The sequence below is a fragment of the Ptiloglossa arizonensis genome, chromosome 1 (assembly GCF_051014685.1).
Source record: "Ptiloglossa arizonensis isolate GNS036 chromosome 1, iyPtiAriz1_principal, whole genome shotgun sequence".
Lineage (NCBI taxonomy): Eukaryota > Metazoa > Arthropoda > Insecta > Hymenoptera > Colletidae > Ptiloglossa > Ptiloglossa arizonensis.
This window is the reverse complement of record NC_135048.1, coordinates 19,705,687-19,730,879: the sequence shown is the minus strand read 5'-3', so window position 1 is coordinate 19,730,879 and position 25,193 is coordinate 19,705,687. Positions and strand designations below refer to the sequence as shown.

Sequence of the window (25,193 nt, the reverse complement as noted above, 5' to 3'; positions counted from 1 at the left end):
ATTATGTGCATTTGCTATATGTACACTAAAAAATACAACCACATGACATTTACAATTGTGGGTTTTAATTAAAAATTCGAGATAATCGTTTCATATTACTATGTTAATAGTCAATGCTATACAAAAATAGGGATTGTGTTAACTTAGCTCATGTAAATATTTTCACAAGCATAATTATTTAACACAAAGCAGCTAATTTTCGTACTATATTTAAATCTCGAAGAAGCATTTGAACCGTTTGTTTAGTTCGTGGCTGCACATCTGGACTAGGTATAACATCATCAGGATCCATGGCTTCTAAAGCTGCAAACGTATATCAAACATTAAACAATTTGACGTTTTATAATATACTTAATGAATAAATGAATAAATGTACACACCACAAACTTGTGCTTCAATGGATGTCAATCTTGCGTCTATATGATTTTGAAAATGTTCAATATGTTCTAATAATCGCATTCGACATTCTCCTGGATCAATCGGTGCTTCCGGTTGTGGTATAAAAGGTTGCAATGGTGTTGATACTTCATGCTCGTTTAACTCTTCGCGCATTTGATTTGCTGATATGGTTGATGTAGACAAATCATTGTCAGACGCAGGCGTTTGATTGGATAATAAATCTGTATACGAAAAATATATCATATTTTTTGTTGTTATCAAAGAAACACAGTTTACATTCTTCGTTACCTGCATCTGCTTTCTCGTCCGAAGTTACTGAAGTCTTATATTTTTCTTCTATAGTAGTACTTTTTGTAAGAGCATCAAGAAGGATGTGACTCTTATTTTGATTGATCGAATCTTCTTTCTTCGAGGCAACTTTAGATTCGTCAGAAGTTGTATTGTCTTCTTCTAAGATTTTCATTAATTCTGAATCCGAAGCTATTGATTTTTCATCATGATCATCTTTTAAAGTGAACTTCGTTTCCATCTTCAATTCCACTCGTCGAGATGCTTCAGTTACAGTGTCTCCAGAATCTTTCACTACTTTTGTAATTTCTATAATTGGTACTGGTGTTATCTCTGGCTTTTGTATTTCTATCTTTTCCCAGTTTTTGGCCCAAAGATATAATTTTGGATGATCTTTTTTTCTGTAATGCAGCAAAATTTGATTTTTTAATAATGGTTTTGTTTTCTAGTTTATTAACAATAACACTCTATTACTTACTGCGCCACATTAATTTTTATTCTTAAGCTATGCAGAACTTGTTGTATTTGCAGGAGAGCTGCAACTAAGTCATAAGAACGCTTTAACATAGCAGTCCTTTGATTAACTATATATTGATTTTTTGTTCTGTTAGATAATGTTGGTAGTTTGCCCTCTTTTATCCAATCCTGATCGTGGAAATACTTTTTGGATGGTCGTTGGCGATATGGATTCTGACAAATATAACAAACATATTTTTCAGGTACATCTTTTTCTTTTTCTATTGCATTACAGTGACCATGTTGCCAACACAAGCAAAGATCACATTGTATCATTAAGCCATCCTCTTCCATAAACCCACAGGTACAATTTATTATTTCTTCTCTACGCAATTGTTCCACCTTTATCATTTCTCCATTAATCATCATCATAACTCCTTCATTTTCTAAAAATATAATTTGTATACTGACAAAAAGGTGAAACTATATTTTATTAATGAAAAGACAATGCATACATAAATATTTCTTCAAAGTCAAAATACTATAAAACATATATTATCAAAATATTAAGCATAAAAAAAAACAAGAAAGTTCTAAATACAAAAACCATTGAGCAGTATAAATTAATATTTGAGAAAACAAATAAAGAAAAATGTGAAAAAAAAATAAAGAATATACCTTCCCCATCATTATTTGTATCTCTTTTAGTAATATCCCCTTTCAAGGGATCACCCTTTTCAAGACGAGAATCGTTTAGTTGACCTAAAGAATAATGAAATAATAAAACAGTAGACTATTATTTATTTTACACTGAAGGGAAACGAATGATTTATAATCACACAAAATTAAAAGTAACAAATCTATTAGAAAACTAGATGCATTGAAATGTATGCGCCAATTATAAGAAAAACTTACTACTTTGACTATTTTCATCACTTCTTGAATCTGATTTTCGACGACTATATCTATACATGAGTGCTGTTGGTCCTTCAGTATCCATAGCACTGTCATCTAAATCTCCATAACCGTCTATAAGTTCTTGAATACCTATTACAAAGTAATAATTGTTGCAAAACTGTCTTTGTCACCGTCATTGAAAATCAACAAAGTAAAATAATTGTGGTGACTATTTCTTTGTACAATAATTTAAATGAACTTTACATTTTAACCTGTGGCTTATACTACCTATTAAGTTACGAATTTGAACTTTATACACGTTAGGAACATACTGTTTCCCAAGAAATTATATTATCCTAGATTATTGATGAGCTTATCAATAAGGCTCATCCCATATAAAGGAATGTTTGTATATTGAAATACAAAATTCATTTAAATCGTCATTTAAAGGAACATTCACTAAAGTAATTTACAAATACAAAGCACATTATTACCATGCCGCCTTTTACCTCTACTTGGAACATCAGAACTATACTCTGATAACTGTCGTTTCCTTTGACCTTTCATTCGGTCAATATGAATACTTTCATCTAAAGATTTTGATCTATCAATCCTCTGCACTTCTGATGACGTAGTTGGTCTCACCGGAAGAAGAGTTTTAATACCGCTTTGTGTTTTTTCTTCCCTGATTTTCATGTCAAATAATGTTCCAGGTGACATTGCACACGCTTCTTCTCGTTTTTTCTCACTTTCATCATCCATATCTATACTATGACTAGAAATTGGAGACATTCTTTCTATTTTAATATCTTCGGCTTGCACTTCATTACATTGTTCCAGTTGATCTAATACATCCTCCACTTCTGAGATTGTATGCAAAATTAATGCTGGAGATGTAGGTTGAACAGAATTTGTTACTGATAACGATGCAGGATAAAGTGGTTTATCTTGAATAGATTTTTTCTTTCCTAATTTATTGTATTTTTCTAATAAATTATTTGATTTTCTTGGAATAATATCTTCAATAGATTCCCCAATTGTTCTTGCATAAGCCAAGTCTGCAACATTTGGAGTAGATCCCAAAAATTTGGAATATTCTGGATGATAATGTTTTATATGCATTTGCAAAAGATTTTCCTTCCTAAATGTTTTATTACATCCTTGTTTTGGACATTTGTAAGCACTATCCTCCATTTCTACACGAAGTCCACCAATAAAAACAGCTGTTTGAGAATTAAAAAAAACAGACTCATTAATAGGAGAGAAAAAAAAATGTATACAATGATATATATTTTTCAGATGCAATTATCCATTAAAATCTATTTATTTTAAACTAGAATATGTTCAAAATCTTTTACGAACACTTACAATAAATTGCTCCTAATATAGACAAGCATGAAAAAGTAATATGTCTAATAAAGTAACATTAACATAGCAAATAAAATCAAATGAAAAATAAAAATCTTACCACCGTCTGTAATAGATGTTGTTGGTGCAGATACTAAAGTTGTAACTGATGTACTTGCTGGTATAAGTAATGAATCTGTCACTGGTGTTATCTTCGTTTTAGGTAATAAAGTCTTAATCTTTTTAGGTATATCTGTGACAATATCTTGTTTTACTTTATGTCCATGGTTTTTCTTTTTTCTATGAATACAAAAATCAAATTTCTCGGGATCAAAGTCAAACTGTCCCTGATTTTCCATAAATGCCCTGATATCATTCCTTGACCTAAACTTTTTTCCACTTGATTTATGAAGAAATAAAACATCCCATTTACCAGCAGACGTACCAGCTTTTCTTTGGGTGAAATGTTTCTGCCATCCTGGTGGTAATCTTTTATCTGCAACTATTATTGAGCGACGTGGTCCTATAAACATGTACACACATATGTTCACAAACATGTGTAAGTAATGCACACATATGTTCACAACAGTTCCATTTAATATGTACCGTATATGTATACATTACATATTAAATGGAACTGTTTATTTATTTTAATATACCATCATTTCCATCTACTATATAAGATTCAGTTCCCTGAGGTTCTCCATCTATCCATTCAGGTCCAACATCTTCTTCCTGATCTATATCATTTTTAGATATTTCCTTCTTGTTCTTTTTTGAATAAGTTTTTATTTTTGACACATTAGTATCAAATCCTCGCAACAAATCGGTGCCTGGATCATAACAAGGTCCAAACAAAGTACCATCTAAATCAATTTTATTTTCTGGGAAGCATTCTCCATTTTCGTTCACTACAGTTCCTTCCTTTTTTGTTAATTTCTCTGCTTCAGTTTTTGACCTTTTTCTAGAGTGTGTATGAAATAACTCCATCACTATATGCTTCCGTTTTTTATCTCTTCTTTCTTGTTTACTTCCTATATACTCTTCAGTTTGAGAAGATTGCTATTAAAATAAACTTTTACTTTATTTTTCATGTCATTGTTTCTACTAAAAAATTTTCTTTTATTAATGTCATCATTTAATTTTAAGACTATTATTATAATTTTGAATGCATTTTCAATCTATATTGAAACTTTTTGTTTTGTCTACTATTCATAACTAGACCCATTTTCAAAATAATAATAGAAATCACCATGTACAAATTACACAAATTATTTAGAAAAAGGTGAAAATTCATTTAAACTTATTAGTTGTGAAATTTTATAATACTTTTGAATACTTAAGTTATAAATAACAAAAGTCTTTTATAAGATACATTTCTATGATTACTTTTATGATAATTGTAAGACCATGAAAAAATTATTTATAATGAATACTTCATTCAATAGTTAAACTAATAAATCAAGTCAACATTGTTCATATTTTAAAACATTGTAAAAGCAACAAACAGAAGAAAATGTCTAAATATAGTTTGTTAGACCTAATATTAATGATAGTACAACATAACCTCACAAACTAAATTTATACCTTTGTGGACGTTGTAGCGATTTTTGTCATTTTTGACGATTTAACAGTTTTTGCGTATCCATCATCAAAGAGTACATCGTATCTATCTGTGAAAATAATTAATTTTATATTAAAAAGGCACTAATTTTCGATTAAAATATATCCTGCCAGAAGTAAGAAACGTCAAACGAGTAATGTGGAGAACAGTCCGTTTCTTTCACACGTACATAGTTAAGGTTAGGTCGCTTACCATTTCCTAACACCGCATTTACTTTGGCTGGATATTTTCTCCCGTCAGCCCATGTAGCGAGTATCCTTTCTCCTACTAAAAAGTCTTTCATTTTTGTTTCCCTAAAGGTATTAAATCCATTCATTACCACTCGCGAAAAGATATAGTCGGCCATTATGATAAATATTAAATGAAAACATTAAAGAAACAATTTTTCTCTGAAATTAATAATTTTGTTTCACAAAATTAAATTATTTTGCAAAAATGTTGTATCTATAAAAGTTTAATATACATGTATTTTATTTTATGTCTGGCTTTGTGAAATTTATGATGTTAACGTCATTATATATACATATATATATATATATATATATATATATATATATATATATATATATATATATGAGAGAACTCATAACAAAGATAACTCTTAGAAAATTCTTCTACTATTTATATTTGAAATATTTAACAAATCAATATATTTCATGGAAAGAGTAATCTAAAGACTTCCAGAGTGTGTGTGTGTGTGTGTGTTCAAAACAATATTGCAATTTGATCTTTGTTATAGATATATGTAAATAATTCAAAAATAAAATTTGAGTTACTATGTAAACAAAATCATATATCATTAAAAACTAAAAATAATTCTTCATCTATTTACTAATTACACTTTAAACTGTTTCATATTAACATTGTATTCATAACTCATAAAAAAGGAAATTTTTACTATGAGCCTAATAGGGAACAAAATAATTTAGTAACACCTGACTATTAAAAATACTACAAATTTTTCATCTACTTAATAATTATGCAATACCCACTTACGGAGATGGCAGGTCCCAAGTTTGTTCACTTTAAAAAAAAAAAAACATAGTCAAGTTACACAAATTATATCTTAATGTACACAATAAATTAGGCTACAGAACATTTATATTGAAATTTATTTATTACTTCTTTTCTTTTGATCACGTTCAATAACTTTCTCCAGATTTTCACAAATTAATATGATTAATAAATCCTGAACTGTTTACTCACGTTGATTGTGATTGTAACACACGTAACCTAGAGCTATCCATAGGTATCCATTCATCAAATCTTGAGCTCCACTTGTCAAAATGTATCAAGACTTCCCTTTCTTCCCAATCAGTTTCAACTACCTTAGCTGAATACCTACAACACAGTAACAACAAATAATCATTTTTAAAAAATTTGTTTAATATACATAAAAAACAGTATGTTCAACTATTAATTTTTAAAGATACTTACCATTTTTCATTAAAATCTTTTGCTTCTAATTTAGCCCCAGGAAAAAATTTTAATCCATCTCGATTTAAAATCTTTGTCTTCAACTCTTCTGGCTTATCAAATGCTTTCTCATCTTCTATTTTAATATTTTTTAATTCTTCTTTAATAATTAAGTCTTTTTGTATATGTTTCATTGCCACATCTGATTCTACAATTCCTAATTGTGCTGCCATAGTATTTACTTCCATTTCTACATTTTCATGTATTTCTTGTTTTACAGGAGACATAGTTTCTACTTTCGCACTGAAAGCTTTGCATCCATTATCAACTAATTCTGTTGAGTCTAATAAATTGAGAATGTCAGCAGATGAATTCGGTCGAGAAGAACATGTTTCTCCACAGCTATCAGATTTTGGTGTTCTGGCTTCAGACAATAATGGTGAAATTGATTGTTCTAAGTTTAAAATTTCTGAATTAATAAGATCCAAATCTTCCTGTGCATAAGAAGTTGATGATTTTACAGACATAATCGCAGGATCTGAAAAAAAAACCTAAATATTAATTAATTGGAAAAAGAGAAAAAATATTTTTGAATAGTATTCTTTGTGAAGTATTTTAATATTTTTTTACAAATAAAATACTTATGATATTATTCATTGTGTCATTTTTTCACAAAGGACTACTAAGATTACTATTAAAAACTACTTTTTACAAAACTTAATACTATGAAGGCATAAATGATTATTTAATAAACGATTTTTACACCTGAATACATTATTCTGTTTGAGCAAAAAGCATCTAAGTACATACAAAATTTTGAAATAAATGAATATACAGATACATAGATTACATCATAATATAATAACAAGAATCTACTAATCCGTAAAATTTAGAAATAGTATAGAATATATTAAAAAAATAAAAATTATTTCAATTACAAAGTAATAAATTTTGCTCAAATAATAGAATTTTCAATTAGTTTAATAATTAATAAATAAATTTCGTAAAGTAAAAAGTGAAAACATTTTTTTAATAACATGTATATTCGTCAATCAATAAGTTCGAAGCTACCGCGTATAAATGGAACACGATGTGTAGTGTTAAATAGAAACTGTCAATGGAAAAGGTAGGATAAATAAAAGAAAGGTAAGAAATAGCTTGTAGAAGATGTTCAAGGTGGTCAAACAAACTATTTATATCTGACAATACTGTTATTTCCTTTGTGAAAAGTAAAGAAACTCAAATTCATATCATGCTGCACGTACCCGGGTGATTATCATAGTCTGCAAAAACCGATGGAACACTGCCTTTACGTAGAAGTAACTTATGCCCCTTGGCGGCTTCGTAATCAGCTCGTTTAAAATGTCTGTGGCAAACAACCTGACCCGGTAAAGGTTTAAAACTCGCTTCAAATCCACCACTGGCCAACCACCTGCTTCTTAAAGCAATATCCTTCGGAAATTTATGAAGCGGTAAGCCTTTAGCACGCGCTTCTTGCACATCAGCCTCGCAGCTACGCACGCAACATTTGCGCGCCATTCTCATCGCCCCCACAGGCGGTATTCCTTTACCACGCGACCGCGGTATACGCCGCCGCTTCATTTACACCGGTACTACATAGCAACGTATCTCGCGAAAACATTTGCTAAGCTACCTGTCGTAAGAATAAGATGTGGCCACAAGACGAGCAATTGTCTGCTCGATTGCCTTGACACGCACCCTTCTGACTTGGAAGAAACTCGAATACTTGGTCAATCCGTAACGTTCGCAAAACCACTAGAATCACTGAACAACGACGAACACTGTACTAATCGATTCACACTTTTAAGCGACGTCGACTCGAATGTATTTCGATGTCGCTGCGAGAAATCGAGTATATGCGCATAAGCTACTCGTTAAATAAATTTCTTGACATACAGCGCCCTCTTTGGATTTCATGAAAATAGACATGCATTTTACAATAGCTAGACATTAATATATTTTGTTGTACATTGTTGCATAATTAAATGGCTTTTAAAATATAATATTTTTTATACTATACTAATTTATTCTTGATAAAAATATTGAACCATAACTTAAATACAAAATTTCAAATAAAAGAGTTTCTTAGTGTAATTCTTTAACTTTCTATGTTCAACTCACAAAAGGACTTCGTGTAAATAAAACCACATGACTGTAAAAAATCTCATTGGTCGCGTTGACCGTTATGTAGTAAATCGAAACTTAAAAGGATGCGTCAAGCAATTAAAAAACCAATAATAGTACTTCCATTAAAAAATTGTTGTGAATATCGGAGCCTTAACATGATATAATAATATTATTATTTGTGTATCTAAATAATAAATTGTATATAAATTCTATATCTACTTGGTGATAGTTCTCTCTTGTTCGGCGGTCCTGTCATAGTCGCGTGATTTTGTTGATACGAACTTCAGGAAGTTAAATAGACTTCACATATTGAAACAAATAATTTTAATCGGTACACACTTATTGTCTATTATATGTAGTATGTAAAAATAACATAGATGCACAACGTAAAGAAAACATGTTTTGTATATAACGATTTAATAATTTTATATTCAAACATATTTTTATATACATTTCATAGATCGACCAATGAAATACGTTATACGCACTGCGCATGCTTTTTTGTTGCAATGCAAATACTCCCTTAGGTATATCACGTGACTTCCGTTTCCTTCAGTTTCTTTTCCTTTGCGCTAGGTCTAAGAAAGTTGGGTGCTTGTTCTCTCTTGGAGAGCTAAGGTTGTATCGGCGACTTGCACCATTATTGACATACATCTAGCTTTAATATAAAGTATGCAATTAGAAAATATGACTACCAAGGCTGAACTCGCATGCGTTTACTCGGCATTAATTCTTGTCGATGATGACATTGCTGTAACTGTAAGTATATGTTGCATGTTTTACACGGCATCACAAGGAATTGAAGTACTATCTTCTATTATTATTAATTTACACATTAATTAAATATAAGAGCAAGGTCAAAAATACTAATATATAATATGATTAATATTTTATATATTTATTTCTTCTTTAGGGCGAAAAAATTCAAACAATTTTAAAGGCTGCCAATGTTGATGTAGAATCTTACTGGCCTGGACTCTTTGCTAAAGCTCTGGAAAATATTAATGTAAAAGACCTTATAACAAAAATTGGCTCAGGCGTTGTATCTACACCAACAACAGGTATTATCTTTCAAATATATGTCATTCTGAATTTAAAAATGGTATTAGAACATACGTTAACACATTTGTCATTAACGATATTATGCTTAATTATATTTGTTCTAATTAATTTTTATTTAGAACAAAAATAAATTGTACTAAGTCATTCTTACTGTTTTATCTTATGAGTTTGTAACCAAAGTAGGATGAAATGCAACTTTTAAGAAACAAAATATTTTCAACAAGAATAAAATTCTTAACTTTATAAGTAGTTAAATACAGCTGGTTATTATTTATTTATAAAAACAAGTTCATTACAATTGGAGTAGAATATTATCGTTACACTAGCCCAGTAATTATTATTTAACAAATTTTTTAAATTTTATTAAAAAATTGGATAAAATAATATTATTATTTTTCTTTGTATTTAGATACATTTTATATTACAAATTTTTTATTTAAATTATTAGTATGGGTTATTAATGATCATTATGGAAGTAAATGTGATAAGAATTATTTTCAGATGCTTATTTAAGCCACATTTTGTATAATTTCATTAACATTCCTCTACATCCACCGATCTAAGTAATATTATTTGTTAGAACGGCCAGTGATAGAGGATAAAGAAAAAAGAATAGAAAAAACTATTGGTCATATTTATTAATATGATTCAAATTTTTGTAAGCAACAATTAAATATATACGTATAGTTAGATGCATCCAAATATGTATAATTATAGTACATAACGTTATCAAAAATTTAGGTCATAAAGTTTTATATAAAAGTTTATTTTTATTGTTCTTTTGTGTTTTAAAGTTCCAACTGCTGCAGCACCTGTCAGTACAGAAGCTGCACCAGCTAAGGAAGAAAAGAAGAAAGAAGAACCCGAAGAAGAATCAGATGATGATATGGGATTCGGTAAGTTTCAGATTTATAATATTGATTAAAATAAAAAAAATTGTCCAACTTTCAGTGATTATTGTATTATGTATTAGCTACTGATATACATGATGATATTGAAAAATGAGAATACTATTATAATTATATCATATTTTGTAAACAAAGAATCCATTTTAATTATACTATCCTTTTCTTTACAGGTTTATTTGATTAAGCCCAAGGATCACAATTTGTTGGTCCATCTATTTTTTGTACAGTTATATTGTACAATGAATAAAACATTTTTAAACTAAACTACTTGACTATAAAAATTGTAATTATTATACCCCAGTGTATACCTTACACTTAGTGTAAGTAACACTTATTTTAATTGTTTTTTTGTTTACAATCTGCTGACCATAATTTCTGATTTTTGTTCATGCTATATACTTTTGATTACATGTAAACCAATATTTTAATTATTCAAATACGATTTTTGAAATTGTGTTAAGATTTTTTTCGAGTACAATGAAAAATCAGTACATTCACTTCCATTGTATTTATTTCAATTCTTTTTATTTTTTACGTTATTAAAATCATTGAAATATGCACTACAGTGAAAATGAACTAACATAGTGTTTAACAAAAATTAATTTATTTGTTTATACTTTAAATTTATAAACGGTCGACTTTTAATACGAGGCTTGTTTCCTGCATGTCATTATATATATTGAACATTTACTAATATTTTGTAAAATTTTGTGTTATACTTTAGATCAAAACAAGTAATAGTATAGATAAAGTATTTTAATTTGCATTATAAAAATATTCTACTGATATAACACTATGATATTTTATGAACAATAGGAAGAGAAATGGCAGGCGGCTTTGAATGTGAGTTACTGTAACTATTTATACATACAATTCTGAAGGGTTGTAACTCTAAAAAAATGCATTGGCCGACTTGTACTTCTATAACATTTTTTTAACGACACAAATAATAAAATAAAATATGTTAGTAGAGTTTATTTATATATTTCAACTATGCATAAATAAGAAAGCTACACATAATTCGTTAAAACAATGGAAGAAAATATGATTGTATTGTATGGTCTTATTGGAAGATTAAGGGAGTAAAATGTGTATTTGCATATTACTTCCATTACTGTATAGAATTGCTGTAAGTTCTTCCTAAGAAGCCTTACACACGAGTCCCGAATTTTAATGTCGATCTTGCCCGCTAGTAGTCTTAACCCGTGCATGCGAACTCAATCGAAAGAGGCCTAACGGACTTAACAGTTCTCTATTATGTTTAAACCGTTTACTGCTGAGTCTGAAAGTATGAATTTGCTTTTACATTCAAAGGAACAACAAACTTCTCGCGGTAACAGATATTATAATCGATTTAAAATAAACTGGCTACTTAAGGCCCCCTGTCGCATTGTGAGTAACATCAAAAATGAATTTTATTTTTAGGATATGACAGTTTACATTTCTGTTTAAAAGATGGAAAGCACATGCTTATTGATTTATAAGAATTGACAAGAAATTTTAAGTATTTTATACTACAGAAATCGTACATTTTATCAAGAAACGAAATACTTTAATGTCATAATATTTGTACATACAAATATAAAATTTGAAAATAATTTGGATATAACAAGATGAAAATTGTAACAAACAAATATATAGCATAATTCATTATTATAACAGTCTTATAAAGTAATTATAAATTTCTGCTTAATTTATATTTTAAAATAAATAAACATCAAAATAAGATTTAAAAATGTGAACACAGTAAGTTAATTAAAATGAGCTTTACAAGAAGAATAGTAATGTCGCTAATTACAATCAACTTTTGTTGCTGAACCCAGAACGAAAAAGAAGTACATAATTTATATATATATTAAAGATTTGATAAATTAAAAGCATGCCATGTTCAACCTTTATTCATCAACACTTGAATCCATTAGATTTAGACTTACAAAATTCAATTTCATAAAATAAAATAAATATACCATACTTCGAGTCGGTAAAGGGGGTATCATTACTCTCAAGAGTGAAATTCGTGCATTTAAATTTCTGCTCATCTTACATTGTAAATGTATTTACTTATTTTCGTTTAAAATTTAGCCGAAAAAAGGTAGTTAAAATCAACGACATCACTGCTAAGATTCCTTCTTTGTAAGTTAAACCATTTGTTACTGTATATGCAGAGAAAGTAACTTTTGAATGCAGACTTGTGGCATAGGCATATATCCTTACTAACAAATAGGATAAAATATATGACTTGACTGATTTTTACGTCGGATGGATTTTTATGAAATGTTTAATCTTTCAATTCAGTAAAATCACCACAATAAGTTTCTGGTTCAAACAGTGGTAACCATTGTGCAGATGCACCTTTTCCTGATAATATACGTTGAAAGAGCTCTTTTTGACATTTGTTAGACACTTCACATTTAGCTAACAGCTCCCCATTTGCTCGTAAAATAATAAATTCTATTATGCATTTAGACAATACTTCATTACTAATATCAAAGCTTAAAATATCATTCCATACAGGACTAATTGTTTCGCGTTGTATACTAGATCTCTTTTTCTTGATACTTTTGCCATCTTGAATAATCTTCACCTAAACAGGATCAAAATATATAAAAAATATACAAATTGCAGCATTTATTTCATAGAAATTATATACATTTCATATACTCACTTTTACGTACAGATTTGCGTTTGTTGAATCATTAAGACTAGGTAAGTTTTTTGCTCTGATAACTATAATCGTTAATTTCTCTGCAAATGATTGATATGAAAGGGACACCATAAGCTCTCCTAGAGATGATGCTTTAAATCCACTCTCAATACCATATCGAAAAATTGGTCTTGTAATAAGAACAAGTGTTGTATCCAGAAGATCAATCACGGCACATAAAGGAAGTTGTACATAACCCAAACAGTGATGTCTGAAGAAGGTATCGAAGTCATACAGTAGAATTTCCAATGTTCTTCCAGTTAACAACTCAGGCATAATTTCAAAAACGAAATCCTCATCAAACACTATTAATCACAGTTATAATTATAAATCATCTTAAAATTTATATTTTTATTATTTTACAAATAGGAGTTAATTTTAATTTGTGTATATGAAGTTTACCAGGATTCAGAGTCCGCCTATGTATTCTAGTTTGCCATACATTGCCCCAATCTGGCAATAAACGGACTTTTGCATATGGATCTGCAGTGCCATTTAGTTCTCTTGCATGAAGATCGTGTGCCTTTATAAATAAAGGTATTTCCTTATTAATCCAACAATTATTTTGAGAAATATAAAAAAATGTAAGTACATATATCTAGATAAGGAAATAAATGAATTACCTCAACAAGTCTAACAGTAAGAATACCAGCACTTGCATCATAAATTAAACCAATTTGTAATTCACCTTTGATTTCATCAGATGAAGACATTGATGAGGAAGAAGAAAGCTTTATCACATAAAGGAGTAAATTTAGATAAGTATAGATAAATTTGAGAGATGTTGACTAATTTTTAAAGAATGTTTTTACCTTATAGTAAGAGGTAGTCTCAATTTCAGCATTATTGAGTCGAGAATATGAATCACTTATTGTTTTTAATGTGGGTTTGACAATTACCATGCGTTTTTCTGAAGCAGCCACTGCTCCTTCTGGTAATGGTGGTGCAAACGAGCTGACAGGTGATATTGAAATATCTTCAGACTCTAATAAGTGTAAAAAAGAAAATAAACAATAATGTATCAGGTAATATAAGAATAAAATAAAGCTTATTATTTATATTGTTATGACACTTACCTTTTTTAGGCGAATCACTAGCAATGCTATCAAATACATAATTAGATGACCATTCTTCATCCTCAGAATGATTATTATTATGTTTTAAAGTCTTATTTTCTGTAGTAACATTACATCCTATACCAACAAAAGCATCTTTTGATGGCCATGCTGCTTCTTCTGCTCTATTTAATAAATCCTTTTCAAACCTAAAATGTATACATACTTTAAATTCTATATAAATTTTAACTACGAACAGCATATTATTAATTATTTTTATCAACTTTTTTAATTAACTTTATTTCTATAAATTACTGCTATCTCTATTTATAAAAAGCATTTATGTAATTAATAAAATATACATACCAATTAAGAGGACCTCTGCCTGAAACAAGGAGGGATAACCGTTTACGTCTAACACAAATTGTATAAACAATTACAGCTGAAATAGCCCCAGTTGCAGCTCCAACAGTTCCCAAAACAGCAACAATCCCAATATCATGAACATTCATCTTTAATACAAATTCCAATCATATTAAATTATCAATTCTGCATGACTTTGTTTAATAAGATATATAATACTTTACAATATTATTTCACCTAATATGTTTACCTACCTTTATTTTTACATTACTTCTTGTATTATACTTTTATACAATTATACAGTATACAATCATACATATAAAAATAGATTTTATTTTCTGCGCACTAAAAAATAAGTATTAAATTTAAAAAATTGTATTTATATTAAACTGTGTTTAAATGTAAACATATGGACATATATGTGTGCAGGTACGACGAAGCGTTAAAAAACAAAGGCAGACGACATTTTGACCCGTGGCAAAAACAAATCAATATCTACCATTTTTATCTGTAATTCTATAATAAATAACTAAAATGTTTTATCGTATACCTTTGACTTTGATGCTATTAATTTAAGTCCTTAAATATTCTGGTAAGAGTGAATACATTACGATTCAAAGATTACCGCAGCCACGAATGATTTTTTAACTGCACTATTTATGAAACGCAAAAGGGTAAAAGTCATTATAAAGCATGCTCATGATAGTACGTGCGTCGTTCTCGATAATCACATAGAAAACAAGAATTTTTCTTAACTAATACTTTTATCATACTTAAATATTTTATTTATAAAATATAAATAATTTTTAATAATTTCTTGATCGTATTATGTAATTTTCATAAATGTGAAATTTTATGTTTTTCCATTGCAATACAATTATTACACTTTAAAATTAGCAAAAGAATATAAATGTTTTTATCACATTTTTTTGTGCACTGAATACAACTATCTTTAAATACTTTTAAAACAAAACGTGTATGTTTATAAACTACTAGCTGGATTACTCTGTACAGGATTATAATTTGTAATTATTCGTACAAACTTTTTTTATGGAAATTAACTTATTTTGAGAATTTGAATAACCAATATGAATTACTTTTGAGTAATTAATTCAAATGTTCAAAATAATATATAAAATTGAATAAATTTCCAGCTTTCTCACCTGTTTCCTCGGCTTTCTTTTTTTCTTTATTAATTTGCTTCCCATTTCGTGCTGAAAATTGATAAAAAATTTAATAAAAAGTATTCCTATATATACTCATAATAAATAATAATAGGCAACGACATTTTAATGTTTTTTTAAGTTAACTCATTGCTTCTATAAAAATGAATGGAATAGTTAATATCAAACTTATATTCCATATTATATCATATGTAGTTATTCCGAAAAGCAATAAAATGGTCATTCTTGATAATTGTAGAAACGAGTTTTTAAGTAACTAATAAATTAAAGGAAATGTTAAAAATATTTTATTTGAGACAGTCGGACACGTGGATAAAATATTTCTTTACTTCTTTACATGTTTTAACAAAATCTATTTCATTTTTAATTATAGATTCTCATTTATTACAGATTATTACAAAATTTGTTGCGTTTAAGTAACATAAACCGTATTTGAGATATGTATGTACATGGCAGATTTGTCAAATTTTGTATATTTACGACATCTTTTAATCGGTGAGGTTTTTTTCATGGATTTTGTTAATTTTTAAATACATATGTATGTATGTATGTATAAGACGATATTTTAAATAACTTTTTCCTTCAAAAAAGTGGCAGTCAGTCTTGGTTATCAAGATACTCGTAACAAATTTTCGATACATTTGCTACATGAAAAAAATGTATTTAACATCGTTCAAGATTGGTGTTTGTTAGGAACATATTTTTCCTTAGCCCGCATTGAGGCGATCGGCTACGCAAGTTCAAGCTTTTTAGTTGCCTGTTATACATATGTATGTACATCTTGACTGCTGGTCATCAACATACGTTTATAGAAATACTAGATAAATGGCAATCCTACGCTTACGCGCTCATATAAAAGTTTTTTTGTGACTATCTTGGAAATTAAAGCCGACCTCTTATTATGTTTAAAGGAACAAGTTGTCCGAAATATTAATTTTTACAACATATTTAAAACTGAACAAAATCCATGCTCAGATCCTTTTGAAAAATAATTGTAAAATTTTATAACTTTACGTTCCCGCCACTACTGAACATTTCGATCATAAACAAAAGATAATAGATTAATATTCACAGAAAACGTTTACATTTGAACATGCATCGTATGAATCATATAACACCGCATTAACCGATGTGTTATCATGGTAACAAAACAGAATGGGAAAAAGTGCTTAAGCTTCGATAAATTCCGGAGCTTACAATTAGTTTAGAAAATAAAATTGGTTTTAGGAGCTGCGGAATTTAATTAGGACATTTTTATTAGGGTTTTTAAGTTCGTAGTCAAAGTCTGCTTAGTGAAATGATTTATTCGAAATAAATCCCTGTTTAAACATGCTAGATTTAGCCGTTTTTAATTGATGCCATTGCAGATAAAAATCCTTCACAGTTTTATTATTACATATTATAGATTATAGGGTACAATATATTTTGATATCAAAATATTTCAAAATTTAATAATATAGTTTAACCGCGATATATTTAAAAATAATAATAGTGTACAAATTTATAATTAAAAAATGTTTTTATTTTTAGTAAAATCTAAATATTACAAAAGAAGAAAAAATATTATATTTATTGATTGTTTTTATGATTTTCGGAATTTATGAAGTTTATAGATAACAGATATGAAGTCATTAATATCAAAAATATTTTTTTAAATAAATTATTTACTACAAATAATTTAATATTATTCATTTGAAATGAAAGAAAATGTGTAATTTCTAGAGCTCATTTTACTTTATGGTACGATCCAGAGTTCTAAAGAAATCTTACACCACTAAGAAGAAGGGCAAGGTACAGTATAACTATAAAAAAATAATACACTCTAATGTTTTTATTAAAGCAATATTGTAAAAATAGATATACTCTCTGTTTATTTTAATTTCTGGCCGTAATTTATATATTAAAAAGTACAAAATATTAATTGGATTAATGAGTTGAAGAACAGTACAAGTCTGAAAATCACATTTTGAGATATTTGAAAAAAAGCTTTCTACGCTCATTTATGAGTAAGAAGCTCTACACTTAAGGGATTACCCGAATCACGGGTTTAGAGTACTTCTTTTATATATGCTTTTGAGATTCATTGAAAATGGTTGATTTTGGATTTGTAATGTTACTCAACTCATTAATTTACATTATACTAATGCAATTATAAATTTTAACGTTTAGTTTGAGATTGAGATAAACGTGCTGAAGTTCTTTGTGGTGTACACGATGGCGTTGCATCTTTTTTATTTCTTCTTGTTAATGATAATTTTCTTGCACTTGGCGTAGACGAATTTGCTTCTATAAAAATAATAATAATTAGTAGCAATTAAGTAATTTTTTATTTGTAGCGATAGTTACACATACGTGGTTTTGCAGGAATTTTTCTTAGTGTAGAGTCAGTATTTGAATCTCTACTAAAACTCGTTTCAGTTGTGTGATTATGTGGCTTAATTTTTTTAGCGCTCTTTGCTAAAATAATTTTATATTAGTTAATAAATATACTTAAATATAGTATACATGTATAGAAAACATACCTTTTGTTACAGACATTATATCCAAATCACTGTCATCATCGTCATCCTCTTCCTCACTACTGCTGTTGTGTTTTGTACGTCTACTGCGCTTTCTTGAATTTGACGTTCGTGGCGGTGGCATTATTTCGTTATCGGTTTTATTTAAATCCTTTGAACCTTTGAGTAGTTCTTCTATTTTTTCTTCCAGTTCTATACAAACCGCTTTTGTATTTGGTTTTTTCTTTGACTGATCTATTACAGTCTGCAAAGCTTTTAAAACTTGCTTGTGGTGAATCTTTTCCTTTAATAGAGGTAAACTTTCAGTAAGCCGACGTATACCTAATAAAAATAGTTTAATTTAAGAAAGCACGATATTTAATAGAATATTTATTTAGTTAATATTTTTTATTTACTTTTCGGACCAAATTGTAAAAGTGATAAACAGTATGCAAAATCACGCCACTGTCTTTCTGTAGTAGCCAGTTTAAATCTGGCACAAATTTTATCAATTATAGCGTCAACTTGTTTTTCTTTTTGCAATAAACCTAAGATGTACCTGTAAACATAAATCATTCTATCTAGTTGTCAAGTTAATAAACTTCCTTGTTAATAATGATACATACCTTAGAATCTCGTGAAAATCCAATTCGCTTAAATCTATGTTAGGATCAGTTAATCGAGACAATATATCAGGCATCACATTATACAAGGCATTGGTTTTCTGTGACAGTGCCTTGAAGAAATTTTTTGCATCTTGCCGAATTTGAGTGTCTTTATCGACTATGCAGAGAGCTACTTCTGATATTTGACCTCTTACACGCACCATGTCTTTCATTATAAGATTCGATAAAACACGCACACATGTACTTCGTACATTTGTATTTTCATCTCGAAGTCTAAAAATGAATCGTAATTTAAATCGATTATAATGATATATTTGATATATCACTTATTTGATTTGTATCTCCAATGACCTGCCATAAATGTGTTTCATCCATGGTTCAACTTGATTCGGAAACCTGGATGTAAGATCACTTATTCCAATAAGAACATTGGCTCGAATGGCAGGGTACGGTGAACGTTCTAATATTGTAATTAAAAGTTGTAACGATTCTTCGCAAAAGTTTGAGCTTACTGTCATCATTTTACTAAGAGCCAAAGAACCAGCAGCTTGTGTATCTTCATCGTTATACTTATCTTGATTTTGACACACATCCAGTACTAATGGTCTGCAAGATATAAAGTTTATATACAAACGTATCTTTGTATGGTACAAAATATGCAAATACAGAATTTATTAATATACACAAATTTTGCTAGAAGTCCATCTCCAGTTACTATGTGATTTTCAAGAATATCATTTATTAATTCTGCATCAGCATCATCTACAGCCCCTTCCACAGCTTCCTCTCCATTATCATCCATAATTAAACTTGTCTAAATGCGAAAATCAGAAACAAAATGAACATGTAAGACTCACTTTAATGATGGACAGAGAACACAAAAACAATGAAAATAGTTTATGTCAATATATCTACTACTTGATCTAGTTCCAAAATGATAGCCATTTTTGTATTTTAGTTTTATGCTCGAGTTATAACCAATTCAGTGTAAATGTATAAAAAGTACTACAGTTTAAGCTGATAAACAGTACTAGACTATAAAAATGGTTATAACTCGAGATCAAGACCAAATAGAGCACATATTTATATGAACGTTTTTCACTGTCTTTGTGTCCTTGTACACTGCTCAAGAGGGTCCATAGATTATGAAATACTATATTTATGTATTGTACCTCTTTATTACGAAGTGTCTGTCTTGCACTATCTCGAGAACATGATGTTTCCTTCGATCTACGAGATTGACGAGATCCTTTTTCCTTTTTATTTGAATTATTTCCTTTTCTTAATTTCCGTACGGCATTTCTTCGCTTTAATTCCTTGTAGACTGATGTGTCCAAATGTATCATTTCTTTAATTGCAATATGCCCGATCAAGTATAGTAATTTAGACAACAAAAAGGATTGAATAACATGTTCTGATGATTCATTATTATTAAATTGTCCTTGATTGTACACTTCTATTAATAACTGTTGCATTAAATGATCAGGTTGATTTGCTAACTATAATTTTAAAATATTTGTTTATATTATTTTTTATGTAATAAACAATGAAATACATTGTTGTAACACTTACATGATAAATAACGTTAATTGCATCTGTTGCAAATGATATATATCCATCTGTTTTTATGTTATTAAAATTTTCTATTAATAGTGCAAGAATTTCTTTAAACATTTCATGATCATTGAGATATCTAAAAGTTATAATAATTATCCATGATTATTAAATGTAATTAAATAATCGCTAGATTTTTGTCTCCAGCTTACCTTACAGGTGGTTGTTCAGTGTCATCATTTTTAGTTTTTATCATCAACAATGCTCTGCATGTATCTCTGGCTAAAAGAAGATCAGTTTTTGTTCGTGGTCCCAAACCCACTTTTATTAACACATCCAAATTTTCAGTTATAATACCACTCTGAGCTTGAGCTATCATTGTTATTAACATTAAAGCTACTCTACTATCTAATGGGTCTGTGTCTGATGATTTCATTGAAAATTTTGTCCACAAAACCTATTAAATTAAAAACAAACAAATTGATTATATTGTTATATTTTTAACAATTACTTATACAATTATTCAATTGTATTGAATAAATACAAAACTAAGTATATATACCATTACCTGTAATTCTTCATTATTTACTTCATTATTAGTATACCATGCTAAAATAAGTTGACTTAAAGCTTGACTTTGACCTGGTTGAAGTCTTTTTAATAATTCGATCAAATTTTTAACAGACAAAAGAGCTTTTTGTCGACCTGATGTTTTATTTATATTATTATTTAAGTAAATTTCTTTATATACCACAGCTATATTGTTGCGTACTGACTGATCACGGTGAAATACTTGAAATAAAGCATCCCGCATAGCGACTGTAGCTCTAGCTACACCAAATTGATAGGCAGTACCAAGTAATGTACATGCTTCAATAGCATCACCTGCTGTTGTAGAAAAAAGTAATTTTTCTACCATGGGTATAGCAATTTCCAATTCGGTTGCAAATTCCAAACAGTTCTACAATTAAATATCTAATTAAAAGGTGTCGAAATAAGAAGCTTGTTGCATCAACTCAAAATATTTAGATGCGTACTTTTAAATAATTTACAACTCGTTTTGTTGCTGCTATTTCCTGGTCTTTTTTATCTTTATTTAATAATCGCATTGTATCTGTAATCTTTTGGGCACTGTTTAAGTTATCCTCCGATTCCATAAACGTTTTCAATAAAAGTAAAAATAAAAATTCCTCTTTTGCCTCGATTGAAAATTTTGTCATGTCTAAATTTTGTTTTAATTTAATACAAGTTTTCCACAAGTATGTCACTGCTTCAAAAATTTTTTCTTTTAACATTAATTGTCTCACACGTTCAAGCGCAATATCAGGATCAATGTTTTCCTCATCGTCATCAGCTTCATTATCTTCATCATCTTCATCATCTAAATTTATAAAAATATAAATATATCTTACAGATTGAAATAAACTCTATACATAATATACATATACCTTGTTCTGTATTCTTTTTCTTTCCACCATTAATAACATCTTTTAATGCTTTTCTTATTTCTGGAAGCAAAGTTTTCCACAATTCTAATCTCTGATTATCACCACGAGCACTTTCACTAACATTTTCAGTCTGCATCTGTCTCAGTTTCATTTCTTCCTTTTCCAATGACATAGAAATTTCTACTTTGTTTAACTGAAAATTTATTTTACTTTATCAATAATACCCTTAATAAAGACAAGTTTACTTAAACAAATATTTTTTTTATATATGCTTTAAGGAAAGTCAGCAGTTCTGGGACCAACCTTCTCCTTTGGGCAGACGTTTTGGTTACTGCCAGAACTAATGACTTTCTCTTGAAGTGAGAACAAATTTATGCTTACAACCATACCTTAGCAGCAAAAGGATTGGCTTGAAGTAAAGCTCGTAATAATTGTAATGCTTGTTTTCGTACATTTGCACTTTTATCTTCTAAACGTAATACAGTAGCGGCTAGAAGTTTTCCTTGTCTTGCTAAAGGAATAGCTCCTTCACAACATAAACGTTGCCAAACTTGCAAAACTTTTGATCTGACATAAGCATTATTGTCCAACATATGTTCTTCTAAACTATTCAAACATTCATCGCGTTGATCTTTTTGTACTTGCGTAAGATCATCTCCAGTCAATGCAGTTTGTACAATTGCTCCTAAGATACTAATTATACAATTTCTCATAACATAATGCTGTGAAAAATATTAATAAATATCAAATAAATGTAAGTAACACAAGAAGACATACTTAATATTAATAAATATGAAGTAATCAAATTAACACAAAGAGGCATACTTCACTATCTAAATAATCCATCATATCATCAAGAATAGGAATTACAAGGTTTGGTTGAGTAATAGCAATGGTTTCAAGAAATATTGATATGTAACGACTGTCAGTTTCAGATGGTTCAGTTTGATCAATTTCCTTCATTATTTCTCGCATTAAACCATTACAACCACATTCATTAATCATATGAATAACTCCAATTGCAATATGCGATGCTAAGGCATCATGTAACTTCACCAACTAAAATATTAATTTTCACATCTACAAGTGGAGTTTGACAACTTGAAAAATGAAAACAATTTTATACTTTACATATATGTACAAGTAATGCTAACAACATAACTATTTTTTGTATTTAAACACTTAAATAATCCTAGAGGTGAAAACACTCTTTAAAAAAATTGTAAGTTTTCATATTATCATGAATATCTGTGATCATAAAAGATATAAAAAACAGTTTAATCTGAAGTTTTATGGTGTTTGATATGCTACAACATAGTAAAAAAAATTTTTGAAAAAACTTCATTTTTTTTGCAGAACTTCCTTTACTAGTAGATTTTTGTGCTCAAATAATATGAAATTTGAAACCATTGAATACATATACATACCTGAATAATTCTTATTACACAGCTCATGCCATGATTGTATCTCTTAATTGAAGTTCCTAAAATCTTTTTTAAAGGAGGATAAAAATATTGAAGTTAAAAATAATTTAATGAACGAATAAACAAGTCTTACCGAAAAAATAGTCTCACGTATGTGTTTTTGTTTTAAATCCTTACATTGTTCTAAAATTTTATAGCATACTTTAGCGAGTAATCTATAATATAAAATTAAAGTTAAAGTAATATGTTTCTTAATGTTTGTATTTACAAATTACATGTCTGTCTGTTTCAAACTTACATGATAAATGAATCTTCAACAATAGGAGGCTGCCAGAGTTTTTGTAATGGTAATTGTAACAATCTATAACTATATTCCAATGCTTTTTCCCTAATAGTTTCCCACTCTTCTTCTATATCGGATTTGGTGCTTTTTTTACGCTAAATAATACATATTAATTAATACAAAGGTAATGAATTTTTATGGTACGATTATATTATATGAAAAATAAACCTTGTCATTATATTTATCACTTGTGCTTTTAAGAATTTCTTCATTTATATGACAAATAAATGAAGAAAATAAATATACTATCATTTTAGTAATATTTAAGAATCGTAATCTATCTTCTTCTTCCAATGTGTTTCCTTTCTCAAATGTATTTTCTAAATCATGAACTAATGTTTCAAGAGCTTTAAAAAATATAAATTAAATTTAATACACATTTATTTACATATTGTACCTTGATAATTTAAATAAGAGTATAATCTACATACAAATTAAATAAAATGTTTTACCTTTTTGAATTCTGGTGAAACCTTTCATAATGATTGCTAATTCAATTTTATTTCCATGAACAATTACAGAAAAGAATGTATCAAAATGTTTTACAATAAAATTAATTCCATTTGCTTGAAGTGCTATTCGTGCTTCTACAGAAAAATAAATACCATATTAGTATATATTGTACTAATACATTTATTGCTGTTAAGTATGAGCCTACAAAAGAATGCTTTCAAATGTGAAACTAAAGTTTCTTTAAAATTACTTTATCTTAAGTATATATATATATATATATATATATATTAGAAGATGTATTTCAGTAATGGTGAATAAACTGTAAAAGCTAGAGTTCAAAACAATTAATCTATTTAAATAATATGGTCTTTTAATTATGTAATAAAGTATCTTTGAAAATGGTTGTTTTATTTTTATTCTATTTTCTACATACACTACATCTTATACACCTATAAAGAAAAAATTACATGTGCGATAAGTAATGTTTATTATATACCATCAAAAGCTTGTGGAATCATTCGTATTGGAATAACATTTTCAACAAAATATCGTCCACTTCCAGTTGTTTGCAAAAGTTCATCTTTAATTACTGGAATAACAAAGTCCTTTATCATTGTAGTTTATTTATTGGTCCTTCAACTGTAGTCAATACTTTCTTTTTATATTCGAAAATTGAAAAACCTGTACGTATAACTTCTTCAAATATTTTCAAACTTATATTTATAGTTAAACACTGATGCTCAGAACCGTAACTGTCAATTTTTAAATCCATTGTTACCAATATAACAATAATTGAATTAAAATGTATGTTTCAAACGATAACTATAAACAACATAACTAAAAAAATGTATTTACTTACATTTTATTGTTATTCTGATTTATCAACATATAAGTGAGTATTTTGATGACATTACAAAATATTACAATTTGTTTCACAGATAATATTATATTTATGTAAATTGGTAGAACTGAAATGTTAAAAGTAATATATACATT

General features: G+C 28.4%; 4 protein-coding genes across 7 annotated transcripts; 1 reads left to right on the top strand and 3 right to left on the bottom strand.

The window, feature by feature from the left end:
- Positions 1-84: 84 nt before the first annotated feature.
- Mbd-r2 (PHD finger protein MBD-R2) lies at positions 85-8,313 on the bottom strand. Of its 3 annotated transcripts, none has more exons than XM_076315990.1 (15): positions 7,693-8,313; positions 6,449-6,965; positions 6,218-6,352; positions 6,008-6,034; positions 5,204-5,304; positions 4,975-5,060; positions 4,047-4,449; positions 3,509-3,910; positions 2,535-3,263; positions 2,059-2,190; positions 1,822-1,905; positions 1,166-1,589; positions 688-1,088; positions 381-620; positions 85-303 (listed from the first exon to the last, which is right to left on the bottom strand). In XM_076315990.1, the coding sequence occupies exons 1-15, from the start codon at positions 8,027-8,029 to the stop codon at positions 179-181; spliced, it is 4,143 nt and encodes a 1,380-aa protein (XP_076172105.1). In that variant the 5' UTR covers positions 8,030-8,313; the 3' UTR covers positions 85-178. The 3 variants fall into 3 exon arrangements, with proteins under 3 accessions (XP_076172105.1, XP_076172113.1, XP_076172119.1); XM_076315998.1 differs by having other exon boundaries at positions 2,550-3,263; XM_076316004.1 differs by lacking the exon at positions 1,822-1,905.
- Positions 8,314-9,130: 817 nt separating this feature from the next.
- Positions 9,131-10,809, top strand: Rplp1 (ribosomal protein LP1). The gene is made up of 4 exons (XM_076306167.1): positions 9,131-9,334; positions 9,489-9,636; positions 10,432-10,533; positions 10,716-10,809. Exons 1-4 carry the CDS (start codon positions 9,248-9,250, stop codon positions 10,727-10,729), a joined length of 351 nt encoding a protein of 116 aa, XP_076162282.1. The 5' UTR covers positions 9,131-9,247; the 3' UTR covers positions 10,730-10,809.
- Positions 10,810-12,416: 1,607 nt separating this feature from the next.
- Positions 12,417-15,360, bottom strand: LOC143145088 (synaptotagmin-5-like). Of its 2 annotated transcripts, XM_076308130.1 has the most exons (9): positions 15,218-15,360; positions 14,922-15,012; positions 14,671-14,816; positions 14,326-14,513; positions 14,062-14,234; positions 13,873-13,980; positions 13,652-13,772; positions 13,211-13,554; positions 12,417-13,129 (listed from the first exon to the last, which is right to left on the bottom strand). In XM_076308130.1, exons 3-9 carry the CDS (start codon positions 14,814-14,816, stop codon positions 12,824-12,826), a joined length of 1,386 nt encoding a protein of 461 aa, XP_076164245.1. In that variant the 5' UTR covers positions 14,922-15,012; positions 15,218-15,360; the 3' UTR covers positions 12,417-12,823. The 2 variants fall into 2 exon arrangements, with proteins under 2 accessions (XP_076164245.1, XP_076164250.1); XM_076308135.1 differs by lacking the exon at positions 14,922-15,012 and having other exon boundaries at positions 15,218-15,321.
- A 2,313-nt stretch (positions 15,361-17,673) lies between these two features.
- Positions 17,674-25,165, bottom strand: Cap-d2 (CAP-D2 condensin subunit). The gene is made up of 22 exons (XM_076311540.1): positions 25,057-25,165; positions 24,694-24,949; positions 24,197-24,331; positions 23,913-24,091; positions 23,700-23,839; positions 23,535-23,616; positions 23,405-23,467; positions 22,803-23,036; positions 22,367-22,699; positions 21,978-22,170; positions 21,567-21,910; positions 21,098-21,490; positions 20,742-20,986; positions 20,548-20,668; positions 20,148-20,474; positions 19,659-19,789; positions 19,327-19,581; positions 18,976-19,248; positions 18,766-18,908; positions 18,374-18,691; positions 18,204-18,308; positions 17,674-18,137 (listed from the first exon to the last, which is right to left on the bottom strand). Exons 2-22 carry the CDS (start codon positions 24,809-24,811, stop codon positions 18,010-18,012), a joined length of 4,260 nt encoding a protein of 1,419 aa, XP_076167655.1. The 5' UTR covers positions 24,812-24,949; positions 25,057-25,165; the 3' UTR covers positions 17,674-18,009.
- Between the last annotated feature and the right edge of the window lie 28 nt (positions 25,166-25,193).